This window comes from Meles meles, chromosome 20 (assembly GCF_922984935.1).
Source record: "Meles meles chromosome 20, mMelMel3.1 paternal haplotype, whole genome shotgun sequence".
In the NCBI taxonomy this organism is placed as follows: domain Eukaryota; kingdom Metazoa; phylum Chordata; class Mammalia; order Carnivora; family Mustelidae; genus Meles; species Meles meles.
In genome coordinates, this window is record NC_060085.1 from 38,236,765 (window position 1) to 38,250,943 (window position 14,179).

Consider the following 14,179-nt stretch of genomic DNA (forward strand, 5'->3'; position numbering starts at 1 on the left):
GGTTCCCTTCCTGTTCTAAGAATCAATTTCTACACCCCCCCCCCCTCCGCAAATGAGCTGCAGGTTCTATGCATAGAGTGTAGAGTTGTTCTTGAACTTCTGGAAAGCAGACCGAAGGGGTTCCTAGGCAGTGTAGAGCACTGTCATGCTCTGTGGTTTGTGGATAAGGCGATAGTTCAAGAGGAACGCAGCCACATTAACCACACATGCGCTGTGTCATCTGGACAAGACAGGAGCAGTTAAATACATTTCTACAGGCCGCGTAACAACATTTTTAAAAGATTAATAGTTTTCAGTGTTTGGAGGAATTTTTTTAGAGAGTAGAAAAATGTGCTCGTTTACTACAGAAACTAAACGAATGTTGCTTTTGCCTGAAATTACCTAAGTCGGGCAAAAACAGATATTTTGGAATTTTTTGTTTTTATTTGACTAGATTGCAGAAAGTTCCCTCTACTCTTCACTTCACTTTTGTTTTCTTTGTTTGGATATATATATATATGTATATATACATATATATATGTATATATATATGCATATATACACACACACACACATATGTACATTCAGTGACTATATTGAGACATCTCCATGGGAATATATAAGCACAGATTAATGAGCAATGCCATGCCTACTGAAAGAAAAGAAGACGCTAAAATAACTCCAACCTAGATGTGTTTCCCCCAAAATGGTTTGTTTTAATTTGTTTGAGTTGAAAATCACTTTCCAAGTTGATACCACATCTTTAATTTTTTTTTGTAAGTACGAGGAGGTACTCAGCATAATTATGAATTACTGTAATTATCAGAAAAGAAAAAATATGATTTCTGAAGCACATGCTTTATTAGGAAACTAGGTGCCGAGTAAGTAGCTCAACATGTATTTCTTTCAGGTTCTACATAAGTGATAGTTTAGTGAAATGACATGATTCTGTTTTAATATCCTGTTGCTTATTGTACCTGACAAACAGAAATGAAGAATTGACTATCCGGGGTCATTTTCTTGAAACTTGCATATAATTCCCATTTATGCTCATTGGAATAAAGAAGAGCATTTCTGTAACAAATTAAGAACATGCATAACCTGTTATGACATAGTCATAGACGTATAATAATGTGGTCTAGAATTATAGGACTCTCTTGAAGTACATCATATTCAAAATTCACTGGAGATGTCTTAGAGACATCTGGTGTAATTACAGGAACATTGTTTCTAATTCATTTAATTCCCTTTCCTACCTAAACTGTACATATAAGTGAATTTTAAGAGACTGTATAAATAAATTTTTAATTACAAAATCATGTTATACAATACATTATTAATAATAACCAACAATGCATAATGTTTATGCATGAGTCCATTACAAAGACAAGCTAATGTATGTCAATTCGAAAAGAATGCACTAATTTGTCCTGAATTTGTGAATGAAGTTGAATCCATGATGCAAGCCAATGAATGCAGTAACACAGAGTGGGTTAGCATGCTCTTTTACAGTCAAGAAATACCTTGTACCTATGGCAGTTAAGAGGTATTTAGGATTTGTTCATCACATGTGATCAAGATCTTATTTTTCAGTGAGCCATGCGGTTATGAAATTTGGAATGAGACCATAGAGTTGACAGCATTAGATTTGTCAGGCAGGTGCAGAATAAAATGATCTATCGCATCCAAGAAATGTGTACAGTCTTTACATTTCGGCACATAGAAATCACAGTCTTGTTGTCATGGAATTTCCCCTTGGGGCCAGAGGGTCTGGAGGAATGTGGTTAATTTCATTGGGCTAGCGGTAACAGATTTCTGAAATCTCCATGGCCAGCTCCAGACACTCACTGGTCTCGTGGCAAGACTCAAACAGGCTGCAGTCCATGTCACAGTTGCAACTGCAATCGTTCCGAGAGTGGCTTTCATCCGAGGTGTGGTGATACCTGTGAGAGGGGCAGCACAGGTTGGTACACACCGTTTCGCACGTATCCGGGAGCATCAGGAGACAGTCCCAAAACTGGCAAAACAGACAGGTGAGGATAAGGGAGGCACACTCCTCTGTTTAAAGAAGAAGAAGAAGAAGAAAATGAATAGTGGCCCATACGGGGGCATCTCTGAAGGACAGGCATGTGCGGTGGTGTGCTTGATGACTTTATAGCCAACTCTTAATTGTCCATATTAGGCGTAATGTACATCATTATTCTCTCAAGCTTCCCCACCCCCCACACAGGACTCCCTCTGCTTAAGTAATTGCTTTATTAACTTCCTGAGCATTTCTATCGATTCCACATAATCTGGTTGTTTAAAATGCTGTCACTCTTCTGAACTCCTTTACTTACTTTGCCAGCAGAGGTGCTGGGAAACTACACAGTTCGCTACCTATCTGGAAATCTTGCAACTGCCTGAAAATTAACAGGTCCTCCCCAAGTGCAGAGAGCTTTCGGGAGCAATTAAGATTGGGGACAAGGAGAGAGACCGTACAAACTTTCGGCTTCTTGTCTCAAGGATTGGTCATTTGCATGGTGTGGTTTCCCAGAAATCCGCCACACCCGTACTTCACATGCAAGCAAAAAATAAAAGCACATTTCAAAACCCAATACAAATGATTTTTAAATAGTTTGATGTTAGTTGTATTTTATTTTTGATCCCTGCGTCCTTTGTGCCCCAGTTAATGTGAGGCCTTGATTTTATGTTCGTGTTAAATGGAATGTGTCAACACATGCCTAAAAGAGTAGAAATCTTCCCAATCCTCTTTAAGGAAATTGGTTTAAAAATTTACCACGCAGACTTGTGAAAATCTGAAAAGTATCTCCAAGGTATTGAAGGTAATTGGTAATTCTAGCCAAACAGCTGTGATGGGTTATAGATTATTATAGTTTTTGTTTCCATAAAGGGAATTAGTTAGAAGATGTAGCAGTTCTCTTGTTAAAATTATAACTTTTTTTTTTTTAGCCACAAAGGTCTCAAAAACATGTGAGCATTTTATTAATGGGTAGGTAAGCGTTTACATGAGACATCATGTAATTAATTGAAGTCAGTATCCTGAAGATTATTGAAGGTTGAAAGTAACAATCTGGCATGAATTGGAGAAAAATTCCTCCTCCTGATGGGTTTATCAATCGCTTAAAGTTAGATTTTTATCGAGATTTATAATTCTTTCACCAAGAATGTTAATGTTAATAACTTTTGGTTTTCAGACTTCAGGTGGCTGAGACTACATAAGCCTGCAGGAGTGATTTTGCTCCTGGAGTCCTCCGCTAAAGGGTTCTGAGTATTCTTAGAGCCCTGTTCATTTACTTCCAACAGTGTTTTCCAGAAAACCTTTTCACTTTTGTTATTCAGCTATTTGTTAATCTGTAAGAGGGGGGAGAACATGGAAATTTGCTCTAAAAGGGAAAAAATATTTTGAAGATTTCTTTTAAAATACTTATAGAAAGGTCTAAAGTGACCTTGCTTATAGGTAAACAAAAATCTTTCTGCCTCCATCCCACCCTGCACCCCTCCCTCCATCCCTGCCTAACAGCCTCCTTTTTTTTTTTTTTCCTTCCCAATAAGACGGTGGTAAAGAACCTCACCGTGACTTTTATGATGACTTTAATTGCCATATATTGTTGCAGGTGCTGTGGCCATTACTAAGTATTTCTGGGGTAGGAAGCATATCCCATAATACCCTTAGGGCATATGTACTCATCTCTTTGCCAGACGGGGTGCATTTTTTATTCACTTAGAGCCAGTTTCTAGCATGTGGCTAACTCACCCACAGAAGTCAGTGCAAACCACCCACACAAATTCAGGAGTTACTTAGCACAGTACCTGGACTCCGTTTCCTGTGTGCGTTTCTGAAGAGGGCGTGTTGGTTGTCAAAGATATGGAGCAGAAAACCTCATCAAATTTTACTAATGCCAGAAGGCTATGCTAGCAGCCCCTGGCGAAGAAGTTCTCAGTAGAAAATATTCTCCATATCCTTCAGGCTGGAGACTCAAGAGACTGACTCGGGCTACGATCATATAAAAACGATCCAGTGAGATCACATCCTTTGTAGATGGAGATGTGAGGCTGAAAGTTTGGTTTGCAGGCAAGTCAGGGTGGGAGCTGGTGTTCCCTATCAAAGTGTGAAATACCTATTTGGCTTATACTTTCTTGAGAGCATATAATCTTTTGGTTTAATTCCTCTTCCCAGTGTCTTCTCAAGCTGGCAGATTCTGGAGGTCTCCACTTCTGATGTACCCCCTAGATTTTATTTACACACACACACACACACACACACACACACGTTTGGCCTAACGTTTTGGCCAAACTGGCATTTGTTTTCTTCTATCTCTCTACTTTGCATTTGAGAATAGAAGAGCTCTTTTTTTTTTTTTCTTTTCTGTGTATAAGTCAGTTTTTTAAATTTGGTTATAAAAGGCAGAACCTCTTGCCCAAAAAAACATGGCAACATTGGTGAATTGAAAACAGATTTTTCCAAACTTTCAAGAGCATTGAAAACTTTTCCTAAAAGGCATATTATATAATTCTACATGGCCAGGCAAAGCTGTTTTGCATATGGACAATTTTTGTTTGCACAAAAGTGACTAAGAAGTGGGGGGAAATTTGCAACAGTTTGAAAAGAGAGTTGGGCTTCCCCTATTCCGGAACGGGTGTGTTTTCCTTTGCACTATTTCTTGGGGCTTTCATGTTTAATAAACATGATACCCAAAGTCATAGCCCATGATTAGCACCCCTGCTCTCAACCCATTCAAGAGTACGTTATGTTTCCTCTGCCTACTTTGCGTCTCTTTGGCAATGTCTTCCTTCAATCATCTCCCATTTTACCAAGGACAAATTGCATCTAGATCTCCCCTCTTGTCCCGTTCCACACACCTGTCCTTCTTCTGACTTCCTCTTGTGAATGACTGCTGCACACTCAGATGAAATCAGCAGAAAGCTGAGACTCATTCTTGTCATTTCCCCTCTCCCCATCATACCACCATCCTCCCTCCGGCTCCTTGCTGAGTTCTGCTCATTCTGTCTCAAGTTGGTATGTGAACATCAGAAGCCTCTACCCACCTCTAGGGCCACCCCCTTAGTTCTGGCCACTCTCAACCATCGTCAGGTCAAACAGCAATAGGCTCCTATCTACTGCATTGCTTTTACAGGAGCCCAGCTCAAATTCATCAGCTCCTGTGATGTTTTTCACCGTAGGTGGGAAGAGCTCACTCTCTGCAAGAAGTCCCACATCCTTGCCGTAGCCTGCGAGTCTCGTGATAGGTTCCTGCCTGTTTTTCTGGCTTCCCATCCTTCTGTCCTCCTTGCTCACTGAACTGTAGCCACACTGATTCAGCGTCAGACCCTGACATGCCCCATCCGAGAGACTTTGCCCATGCTCTCTCTTTGGCCTCTGTTATATACTTCCCCCTCACAGTTGACCTTATTCTTACTCAGCCTCTGAGTCTTTATCTTGAAACATCTTCCTTCTGAAACTCTCATAGCATTCTGTTTTTTCTTCATGGTACAGACCATTGGGATGATATGAAACTAATTAGTTTATTAATACATAGTTTCTCCCCCTACTAGAACCTGAGTTACAAGAAAGCTATGTCTGTTGTTGAGTGGATGAATGAATAAATGAATGATGGGAGATAAGTAAAGTCATCCTCATTTTGTGGGTGAAAGGACTAAGGCTTAGGGATTGTCCCTGACTGTCCTGAATCTTTCAACGGTAGGGTGGTTGGCGGTGGGGGAAGAGAAGTTCAGATCTCAGTCCCTCTGGATCCAAAGTCTGTGCTCTCTTAGCTGGTGTTACATTGGAAGCAAATGCCCTGTCCTGGGTACTTTGCAGGTACCTCACATAGGTCCTGAAATAAACCCGAGTTGAGTACTATCATTGTTCTTTTACACACAAGGAAACTGTGGCTCAGGGAATTTAAGAAACACAGAAATGGAGGAGCCATGATTTGAGTCGAACGGTCCCCTCCAGAGCTCTGAACCCTGCAGCCGGCCTGCCCTTCAGAAGGCTCACTCTCCTCTGTCACAATCCAACGTGGCGCAGGACGTGGCTGGCTCATGGAAGGCCTCACCCTTTCTCTCCCTGTTCTGCTCTGTATTCCCGAGAAGGCTAACATCTGTTCTCCAAGTTCTGTCAAGTGGCCTCCTGCTTGCTTCTGCCAGTGAGAAGCCGTGGCAGGAAATGGGAAGGTGGGAAGAAGGGAATCCCAGGGGTGTTTCTCCTCCTCGCTCTCCTGCTTTGAATGTGTCTCAGTCAGTACCTGTATCTTCCCCTTGATTTTACCTCTTTCCGGACATCGTTCTTTCTGCAGCTCTTGTTAATGCCACTTGCTAGTGGTCTGCCTATTAATGGTTAGTTCCTAGTGGCCCACGAGTCAAGTCCAGGACTAGTCCTCTACTAGTGGCCTGGAGGGGACAAGGGAAGAGGAGGCAGAGCCTTGTTGCTAACGTCTAGGTGGCCTCACTGTTCCCTTACTTGGCTTTTTACCTCTCCTAATATATTTGTTAGGAGGTCTCTGCACGTATAAGCCCCTTTAATGATGCCCCTGGCATCCTGGCCTGCTCTCAGAATGGTGCCCATCCCTCTTTCCCTCCTCTTGCCTTGTTAAACCTGGATCAGAGAAGGTTCCCAGGACGAGCTAAGACCTGCAGGCCAAGCAGCCAAAAGTGGTACTTGACTGTAAGCAAGAAGCCATGACAACCCCCCCGCCCCGCCCTTTAGGTTGTTTCATTTCCTTTGTACACCCCTAGCGTACATTTAGGACACTGAGGCTGTAATGTGCTAAGTGATACTCGAATGATATTGAAGGATGAATGTAGCCTTCAGCCGTGCTAAATGTGCAGCTGGGGATTGGCTAATTAAGAGGGAGACTCTGTCTCATTAGAAGGGATCATGTTTAATTATAGTGGAAAAGGTAACGATGCAAAGACCTTCCACCAGTGTACCTGAGGTCAGCCTCACGGTCACCATCCTGAACTCTCTGGGCTTGCCCTCCTAGCCTTTGATCCTGTCACCGTGCTGCCTGGGATTAAGAGGAGGAGAGAGGGACAGAGGCAGATTTAGCTGCCCACTGGAGTTCTCATAGCTTTCCTCAGTTCCAGAAACATAGCACCTGCTCGTTTGGGAATCACTCCCCAAAATAGCAAGAATGTGGTTCCTCCAGAAGTGGCTCTGGAGAAACAGCAGTCTCCCTACCCCTCCAGACAAAAAACAAACAAACAAAAAGGGCAAATAAACCTAGCCCCAACCCAGTATCCTAATATGTTCGTGGTTAACATGCTGTCCCAGCAGATTCAACAGAATCATGAGATTCGTGACACAGTGACTCCAACGAACTACTCCAAGTTATTGGTCACAAAGTTTAAAAATTGGTTCCCATTTCTCCAACACTACTGAGTTCTTTCTTTCTTTCTTTTTTTAATCTGTAATGTAGAATAGGAATAAATAAAGTGTGACTGGATGCCTTTCTCTAACTGGGGTATCATCCCTGATGTTATCAATTTTAATAGCTACTTAAATATGTCAAGATCTATTTAAGTTCAGACAAGCACAACTAACGTTCAAGTCAGTTCTTTAGAACGAGACTGACTGGATTTGGGTGATACTTAGTAAATTTGTGCTTATGTTTTTTTCTGAGCAAATGAACTGAAATAATTATAAAATTGAAACATTTTATAAGGTGACACTATTGCATTTAATTGTATGAAATTTACAGTGTCGAAAATGTAATCATTTTATTCAGTAGTCCATGGTGTAATTAAGACTATTCTTTTGAGGTATCTTGTATTTATGATTTTCCTCTTCCACCTGGATGAGACGTCTCAAATTCAAAATTATACATCAATTAGGTATATTCTCAGGCTTCTTTTTAAGGCTCCTGTGTTCGAGCATTGTGTGTCTTCCTGATTTTATTACCCGCAGGGTTGCCTTTGCAATCAGAATGCAGCAACAGAAACAGAGACACAGAGAGGGCTCTGGAATTTTTCCATTTTATTCGGGAAAGGGACCACACCGGATGAGCCACAATTTACTAATAAAGTAATGTTGCAGCACATAGTGTGTGATGTGCAGTAAAGATCCTTTTAAATTCCCATCAGAGCACACACCATGAACTGTGCTAATGGGTGTAACACATTTTACAAAATCTGCATGTGTGAGGCTTTTCCATTCTGTTTTAAGTGGGGCAATGTATATAAATAATAGATATTAGCAATTAAGCATCCATTCCTATGCACTCATTTGTACATTTGAAAATAAATTAACCACAAACTACATGAAAGTGGATGCAATCTTCTCTTTTCCCTTCTGTTTCCCCTGCTGTTCCTGAAAGATATTTCTGTATTTATCTCAGTACGAACAATGACCCCAGCTCTCAATTTCTGCATCCTTAAATTAATTACTATAAAAATTCTCTGACTTAACTCTTGAGATCCTTGATGTTTGCTGTTTAAGATAATGAGAACTTCTTAGACACACTTGTGGGCCCTCGTTTGGATGTTTTGCTCTCTTTTTGATCCAGGTATCCCAAACTCTTAACTCAATGGGGGCATTTTTTTCACCAAGTGGGAAGGAAATGGTGGGTTTTTACCTGTGTTGTCGGCCTAAAATCATGATTTCCTGGGTTGTGACGGCCTCTCAGGCAGGGCTTAAGAAAAACAGACTAAGGGGCGCCTGGGTGGCTCAGTGGGTTAAAGCCTCTGCCTTTCGCTCAGGTCATGATCCCAGGGTTCTGGGATCGAGCCCCGCATCGGGCTCTCTGCTTGGCAGGGAGCCTGCTTCCTCCTCTCTCTCTCTCTGCCTGCCTCTCTCCCTACTTGAGATCTCTATCTGTCAAATAAATAAATAAAATCTTAAAAAAAAAAAAAAAAAAGAAAAACAGACTAAGTCAACTGTCCTTGTGAATCTCCTTTGATCTTTTGAAAACAAAAAACCAAACAACCCCCCCCCCCAAACACCAGTAAGTCATGTATTTCCTGTATGAGACTCTGAGTATCAGTCACCATTTTAATGGAGTGGTCCTTTGGCCCTTCCCTGAGAATACAGGGGTTCGGGTGTCCTGTTAGCTGCACCAGCCCTTCTCCCTCTCCCAGAATCCCTGCCAGGACAAATCAGAGTGGTTCTGGAGGACACTGTGTTGATCTATGTGGATGTGTGTACAACGGCAATTCCTAATTCAGGGGTCATGACAACCAAGATCCATTACTTGCATCCCCGAGACAATCCGACGAAATGCTCTAGCGTCACAGTGCTTTCTGGTGTCTCAGAGAACTCTCCCGTAACGTCCGTTTTCTTGATTGGCATCAAACTCCAGCAAAGCCAGAAACGTGGGCATCATCTTGAATTTGAGGTTGTAACCTGAGAGGCCACTGGCCAAAGTTATCCCCAAGCCGTGTGTTGTTGGGAGTGTCTGGGACTTTATAAAAGAAATCAAAGTATTGCCAACACTCAGAAAATTTGGCGATTTCATGTAACACTCTGTAGCTGGCAACTCTGAGCCTGTTTTCTTCTGGCAACAATTAGCTGGAGCTGAGTAACTGCAATGCGCTTCACTTTGTCCCAGTCCTCACCAGTCCCTGTTGCTCACTGCCAGTCTAATTCATTATTCATATCATCTCCTGGTACCTGCAAGCAATTGTTTCTGTAGCCTCTGATCTAAAGCAGCCATGACAATGTTTGTACGAGACCATAAGGAACACATGTTAGAAATTTCCCCCCTTGCTTTCTGAAACCATAACCATAACAAAAGTAAAAATCTAATATCTATTATGTGCCAGGTCCATTATTGGATTCTTTATACATGTTATTTCATTTGGTCTTCGAAACACCCTCGCTCCATCATATAGCTGAAAGACTGAGATTCAGAGATGGTAAAAAACTTATCTAGGTTTATATGGTTAATAAATTTCAGAGCCAGGAATTAAACTGATGTGATTCCACAGCTCCTGTTACACAAAGCCCATTTATTTATTTTTTCCTTATTTTCAAAAAGTAAATATTAATTTAAATATAGACTAGAAACTATACCCTCTTATATTTTCCTTCGAGAAACTGCAAGCTTTCTTTAAATGCAAATGAGGATATGGAACGCTACAAAATTGTTGAATGGTTTGTGTCTCCTGTAAAGGGCATTATAAAGTCAACCTGAGTTAAATTACATATATCTTGGTGTGGTGTGCATGACTTTGAACTTGACTGCGATGGCCATTTAGCACCATATCAATTTGAAACTGGATTTGCAAGAGGAATGTGCCTTTTATAGTCATATGCATGGATGGTTGGGTGTAGGTTGGCACTGACCAGAATGCCCAGGAAGTGATATCACCTAGAGGAATGAACACTGGTTGCTGATGTGATATTGTGATATCTTTTATAGTCCACATCTATACATTTCCAGCATTTTAATACCATTCTACTCTGCCTTCTACTCCTCTCAGCCCACCGTCATGGGCTGAAATGGTCTTAGATTTGAGAAAACTTTACCATTCTTCTTTATCCCCTTCCCAGCTCCATAGCAAGCATGATTATACCTCACTGCAGCTATTTAAAACACTTTGCCTCTGATTTCCAGCTTTGAGAGCAAACAATCTGCCAAGCACCTCATAATTGCAGAGTGACCTTGACATGTGTCATTCACCAGGGTTTTCAAATCGAAGTCTTCCTGTTTAATATTCATAAAGGTTCTTTTTTTTTTTCCTAACAGCATATGTGATGATTTTACAGGGGCTGGGGGTTGGGGAGCTTTATTTAGAGATGGGTTGATTCGGAGAAACATACCATCAGTGTCTCTCTGATGAACTGAAGTATCAGTTTGGAGGTAGGAAAATTTCGTTTGGCATTCTTCAAGGGAGGACAGTGATGTGCTGGATTCTGACAGTTTTTTCTCACTGGGGGTTTCCTTGGATGGTCCATCTGTGATATTGAATTCAGATACTGAATTTATAATGATAGCATTAATGGGTTTCTCGTCTGCATGCTTTTCATTTGTGAGTTGCATATCTAGATGAAAAAAGAAAACACACATACACAAACCCACTATAGTTGACATGACCTAGTGATCTCAGAATGGACATTTGCAGAAAGTTTCACACTCAAGACTTTTGTGAGAATAAGGTCTTAAGAGAATGAAGCATCATTGAATGGAATGATTTTGAATAAATATTTAAGTAAGAAAAGAAAAGGGCAAGAATTATAAAATATTACACACAGTACAAGTTTCCCTCTCACAGACATTTGTAACACTTATTTCTACTGTGGTTTTTGTTTTTTTAGTGATGGGTGGTGGAGAGAATCAAAGAATTCATTCACTTGGATCAACAAAAGTTCATAGTTTGTTGTCAGCTTTTTGGTCCAAGTGTTTTCGGATCCCAGAAGCAGTAAAAGGGTCCTAAATGCTGGATGGACAGTGCTGCTCAATAATGTATGTGATCGCGATCAAATGGTTTTTATTTCTTTGGTTCTACAAACCTCAGTTTCCTCCTCTGTATAAGAAAAGTGGTTATAAGGGCACCTGGGTGGCTCAGTGGGTTAAAGCCTCTGCCTTCAGCTCAGGTCATGATCCCGGGGTCCTGGGATCGAGCCCCACATCAGACTCGCTACTTAGCAGGGAGCCTGCTTCCTCCTCTCTCTCTCTCTCTGCCTGCCTCTCTGCCTACTTGTGATCTCTGTCTGTCAAATAAATAAAATCTTAAAAAAAAAGACAAGTGGTTATAAATGAACCATCTATCAGCTTATACCTGTTTCTACCCTCCGAGACTCTCAGTTGCCATCCCTTCCCCTGCCTTGGCATTTGTTAGGTTCCTACTCAGGTGAGTGTTCATATGGCTTTTGAGGGTGTGCTTTTTGGAGTATATTTTATTTCCATATAACCACCTGGAAGGGAACCTTTGGCAAAATCCTTGACCCTTGAGATTCTGGTTGGGAGAGATATAGAAAAGACCAAGAAGGCCTAGGTGCCTCATGTATTTTAGAGCTTCCATATTCATTCATTCATTCATTCATTCATTCATTCATCCATTCATTTATTCATTCATTCATTCTTACATAATCATATATGGGTCTGTTATATAAGAAACACTGGGCTGGGCATGGGGGATATAGTGGCACCTGGGACCAGCATGGTCCCCAACTTCCACAAGCATCAAAGGAGTTAGCAAAGAAATAGCTAAGTCACAATATTGAAGAGTGTATGACAGAGCAACGTAAGATGAAATCATGTTAGAGTCTGGGTCATAACCAGTCTGGGTCATAACTTACCTATATACCCATTGCCCAGAATCCTAAGATCGAGAGAAGAGGTAATAGAAGATACTCTCAAACATGCAGACCAGCTGGTTCCTGGGGACACATTAGCCCTAAACCAACAGCAGTCCGGGTTATTTGGTGGCCCTCCTGGGAGATGGTGAAGATGCATTCCGGAGCCTTGCATTCTTTTGGCTAGCCCAATGCCTGTTTGATCCAATAATGCTCTTGAAGTGACTGGAGTAAATAATACAGCTCCCCAACCTGGCTTTTACCATGCTCACAACGGCTCAGTGCAAGGGTACATTCTTCCCAGCATCCATTCACCTTTTCCAAAGTTGCTTTGTTTCAGGCAGATGGAAAGCTCTACTGAGTCCTGTCTCATGAGTCAGTGGTTCCCAGAGACTTGTCTAAAGAGTAAAATAACCTGGGAAATCTTTTAAAACTTAAGAATTTTTTCAAGCTCAGGCAAGCCCTCCCACCCCTTGGCAGATGAGCTGACAGCCCCTGGGGGGATTTCTGAAGCTCCCCACATGAACCTTCAAAGGCTCCTGCATGGCATGGGAGCTGTCCGTTCGTTTGGCCCATGCCTATTGTCTTTGTTTCTCTCTCAGCCTCCAAACAGCCTTGGCTTTCAACCAGTTTTGCTTTTTATTCCCTAGCCCTTATGTTGCTGGCTTTAAATCTCTTGGTTGTGGTTTGATTCATTTTAAACTGGACTGATAGAAGTTACGGATCATGAAACCATTGATCACTTATTAATAGCAATTAACGTAATCGTGAATAGATGGAATTAGCTCAACCGATTGGGAAACTCTAGACTTCCTCTAACCCCAGAGAGATTCAGCAAATTAGTGTTGTAATGATAATGATATCAAAATAATAGTTTATTTTGGGGGTGGATATCAAAGTGCTGGGCAATCAGCTAATATTACAGATAGCTGTTCATTATGCTGTATTGATGTTTGGAGACAGATCATTCTTTGTCATGGGGAGATCGTAGGCTGTCTAAGAGCGTCTTGTGTTCTATACCTACTAGATGCCAGTAGTACCTGTTGTCCTAGGCTGTGGCAAACAAAACTGTGTGCAGATATTGCCAAATTTCCCCTTTGGGGCAAGTCACCTAGGTGGAAATCCAAACCACTGCTTTATACACACATCCACATACTTCCTGGCATGCCTTTCATATCAGGTCCCGAGATAGCTAGCAGCTTACAAATCTTATTTACCCAAAGCATCACAAAGACTCCGGGAGGCAGATATTGTCAACTTCCCTGAACAGAGGGGAGTGGCTGGTGTCCCCTGTTCACAGATGAAGGAGTGTAACCAAAACTTAGATAGTTTATTTAGATAAATTGTCCCAGTAGTCCTCATTAGCAAAAGACAGGACTAAGATTTGCATCCAGGCCCAGTGTATTCCCAAAGCGCAGCTCTCATCCTTGTCTCTGTGGCTTGCAGCATCATCTCTGATTTGTTCTTAGCTTTTATCTCTGCTTCCTAGCTGCAGGGACCGCCCATCAGCAAACCCCTGTGAATCCGAAATCCCATGCACCATGCGTCACCCACCCAAAATCTAGCCTCACAGGTTACTCAGCGTTCCCGTTGCCTCTCTCCCTGAGCTCTGCAAAGCAAGACTACCTTCTTGCACGCTCAGGAATTTCTGCATCTTTGGTTACAGCTGCTGTACACTGTACATTAAAGAGCAGCTCGGAAAGAGCTGGTAGATAACGAAACCTTGATGAGTATAGAGATTGCGGCAGCTGTTTACATACGGAATTAATTAACAATCAGTTCAAATTATCACACGTAGTCAGGCTGCATGTAATTTAAATTGCTTTTGCACAAAGTAATTCAGTAACAAAAAAAATGTTGGATAGAGGTTACTGGAATGTAAGAACATGCGGAGAATACTGTATACAGCCAAGTGGTATATGATTCTCTTTTTAATTTTGCGACAATTTTAAGTATAGCATT

At 41.5% G+C, this 14,179-nt stretch overlaps 1 protein-coding gene across 1 annotated transcript in view; it reads right to left on the reverse strand.

Moving 5' to 3' along the window:
• Positions 1-1,387: 1,387 nt before the first annotated feature.
• MDFIC2 (MyoD family inhibitor domain containing 2) overlaps positions 1,388-14,179 on the reverse strand; it is a 108,199-nt gene continuing 95,407 nt past the window's right edge. Inside the window, exons 4-5 of the mRNA XM_045992088.1 lie at positions 10,742-10,963; positions 1,388-2,037 (exon numbers count right to left, since the gene is read on the reverse strand). Coding sequence (XP_045848044.1) covers positions 1,778-2,037; positions 10,742-10,963 — 482 coding nt within the window. The 3' untranslated portion in view covers positions 1,388-1,777. The remainder of the gene's footprint in view (positions 2,038-10,741; positions 10,964-14,179) is intronic.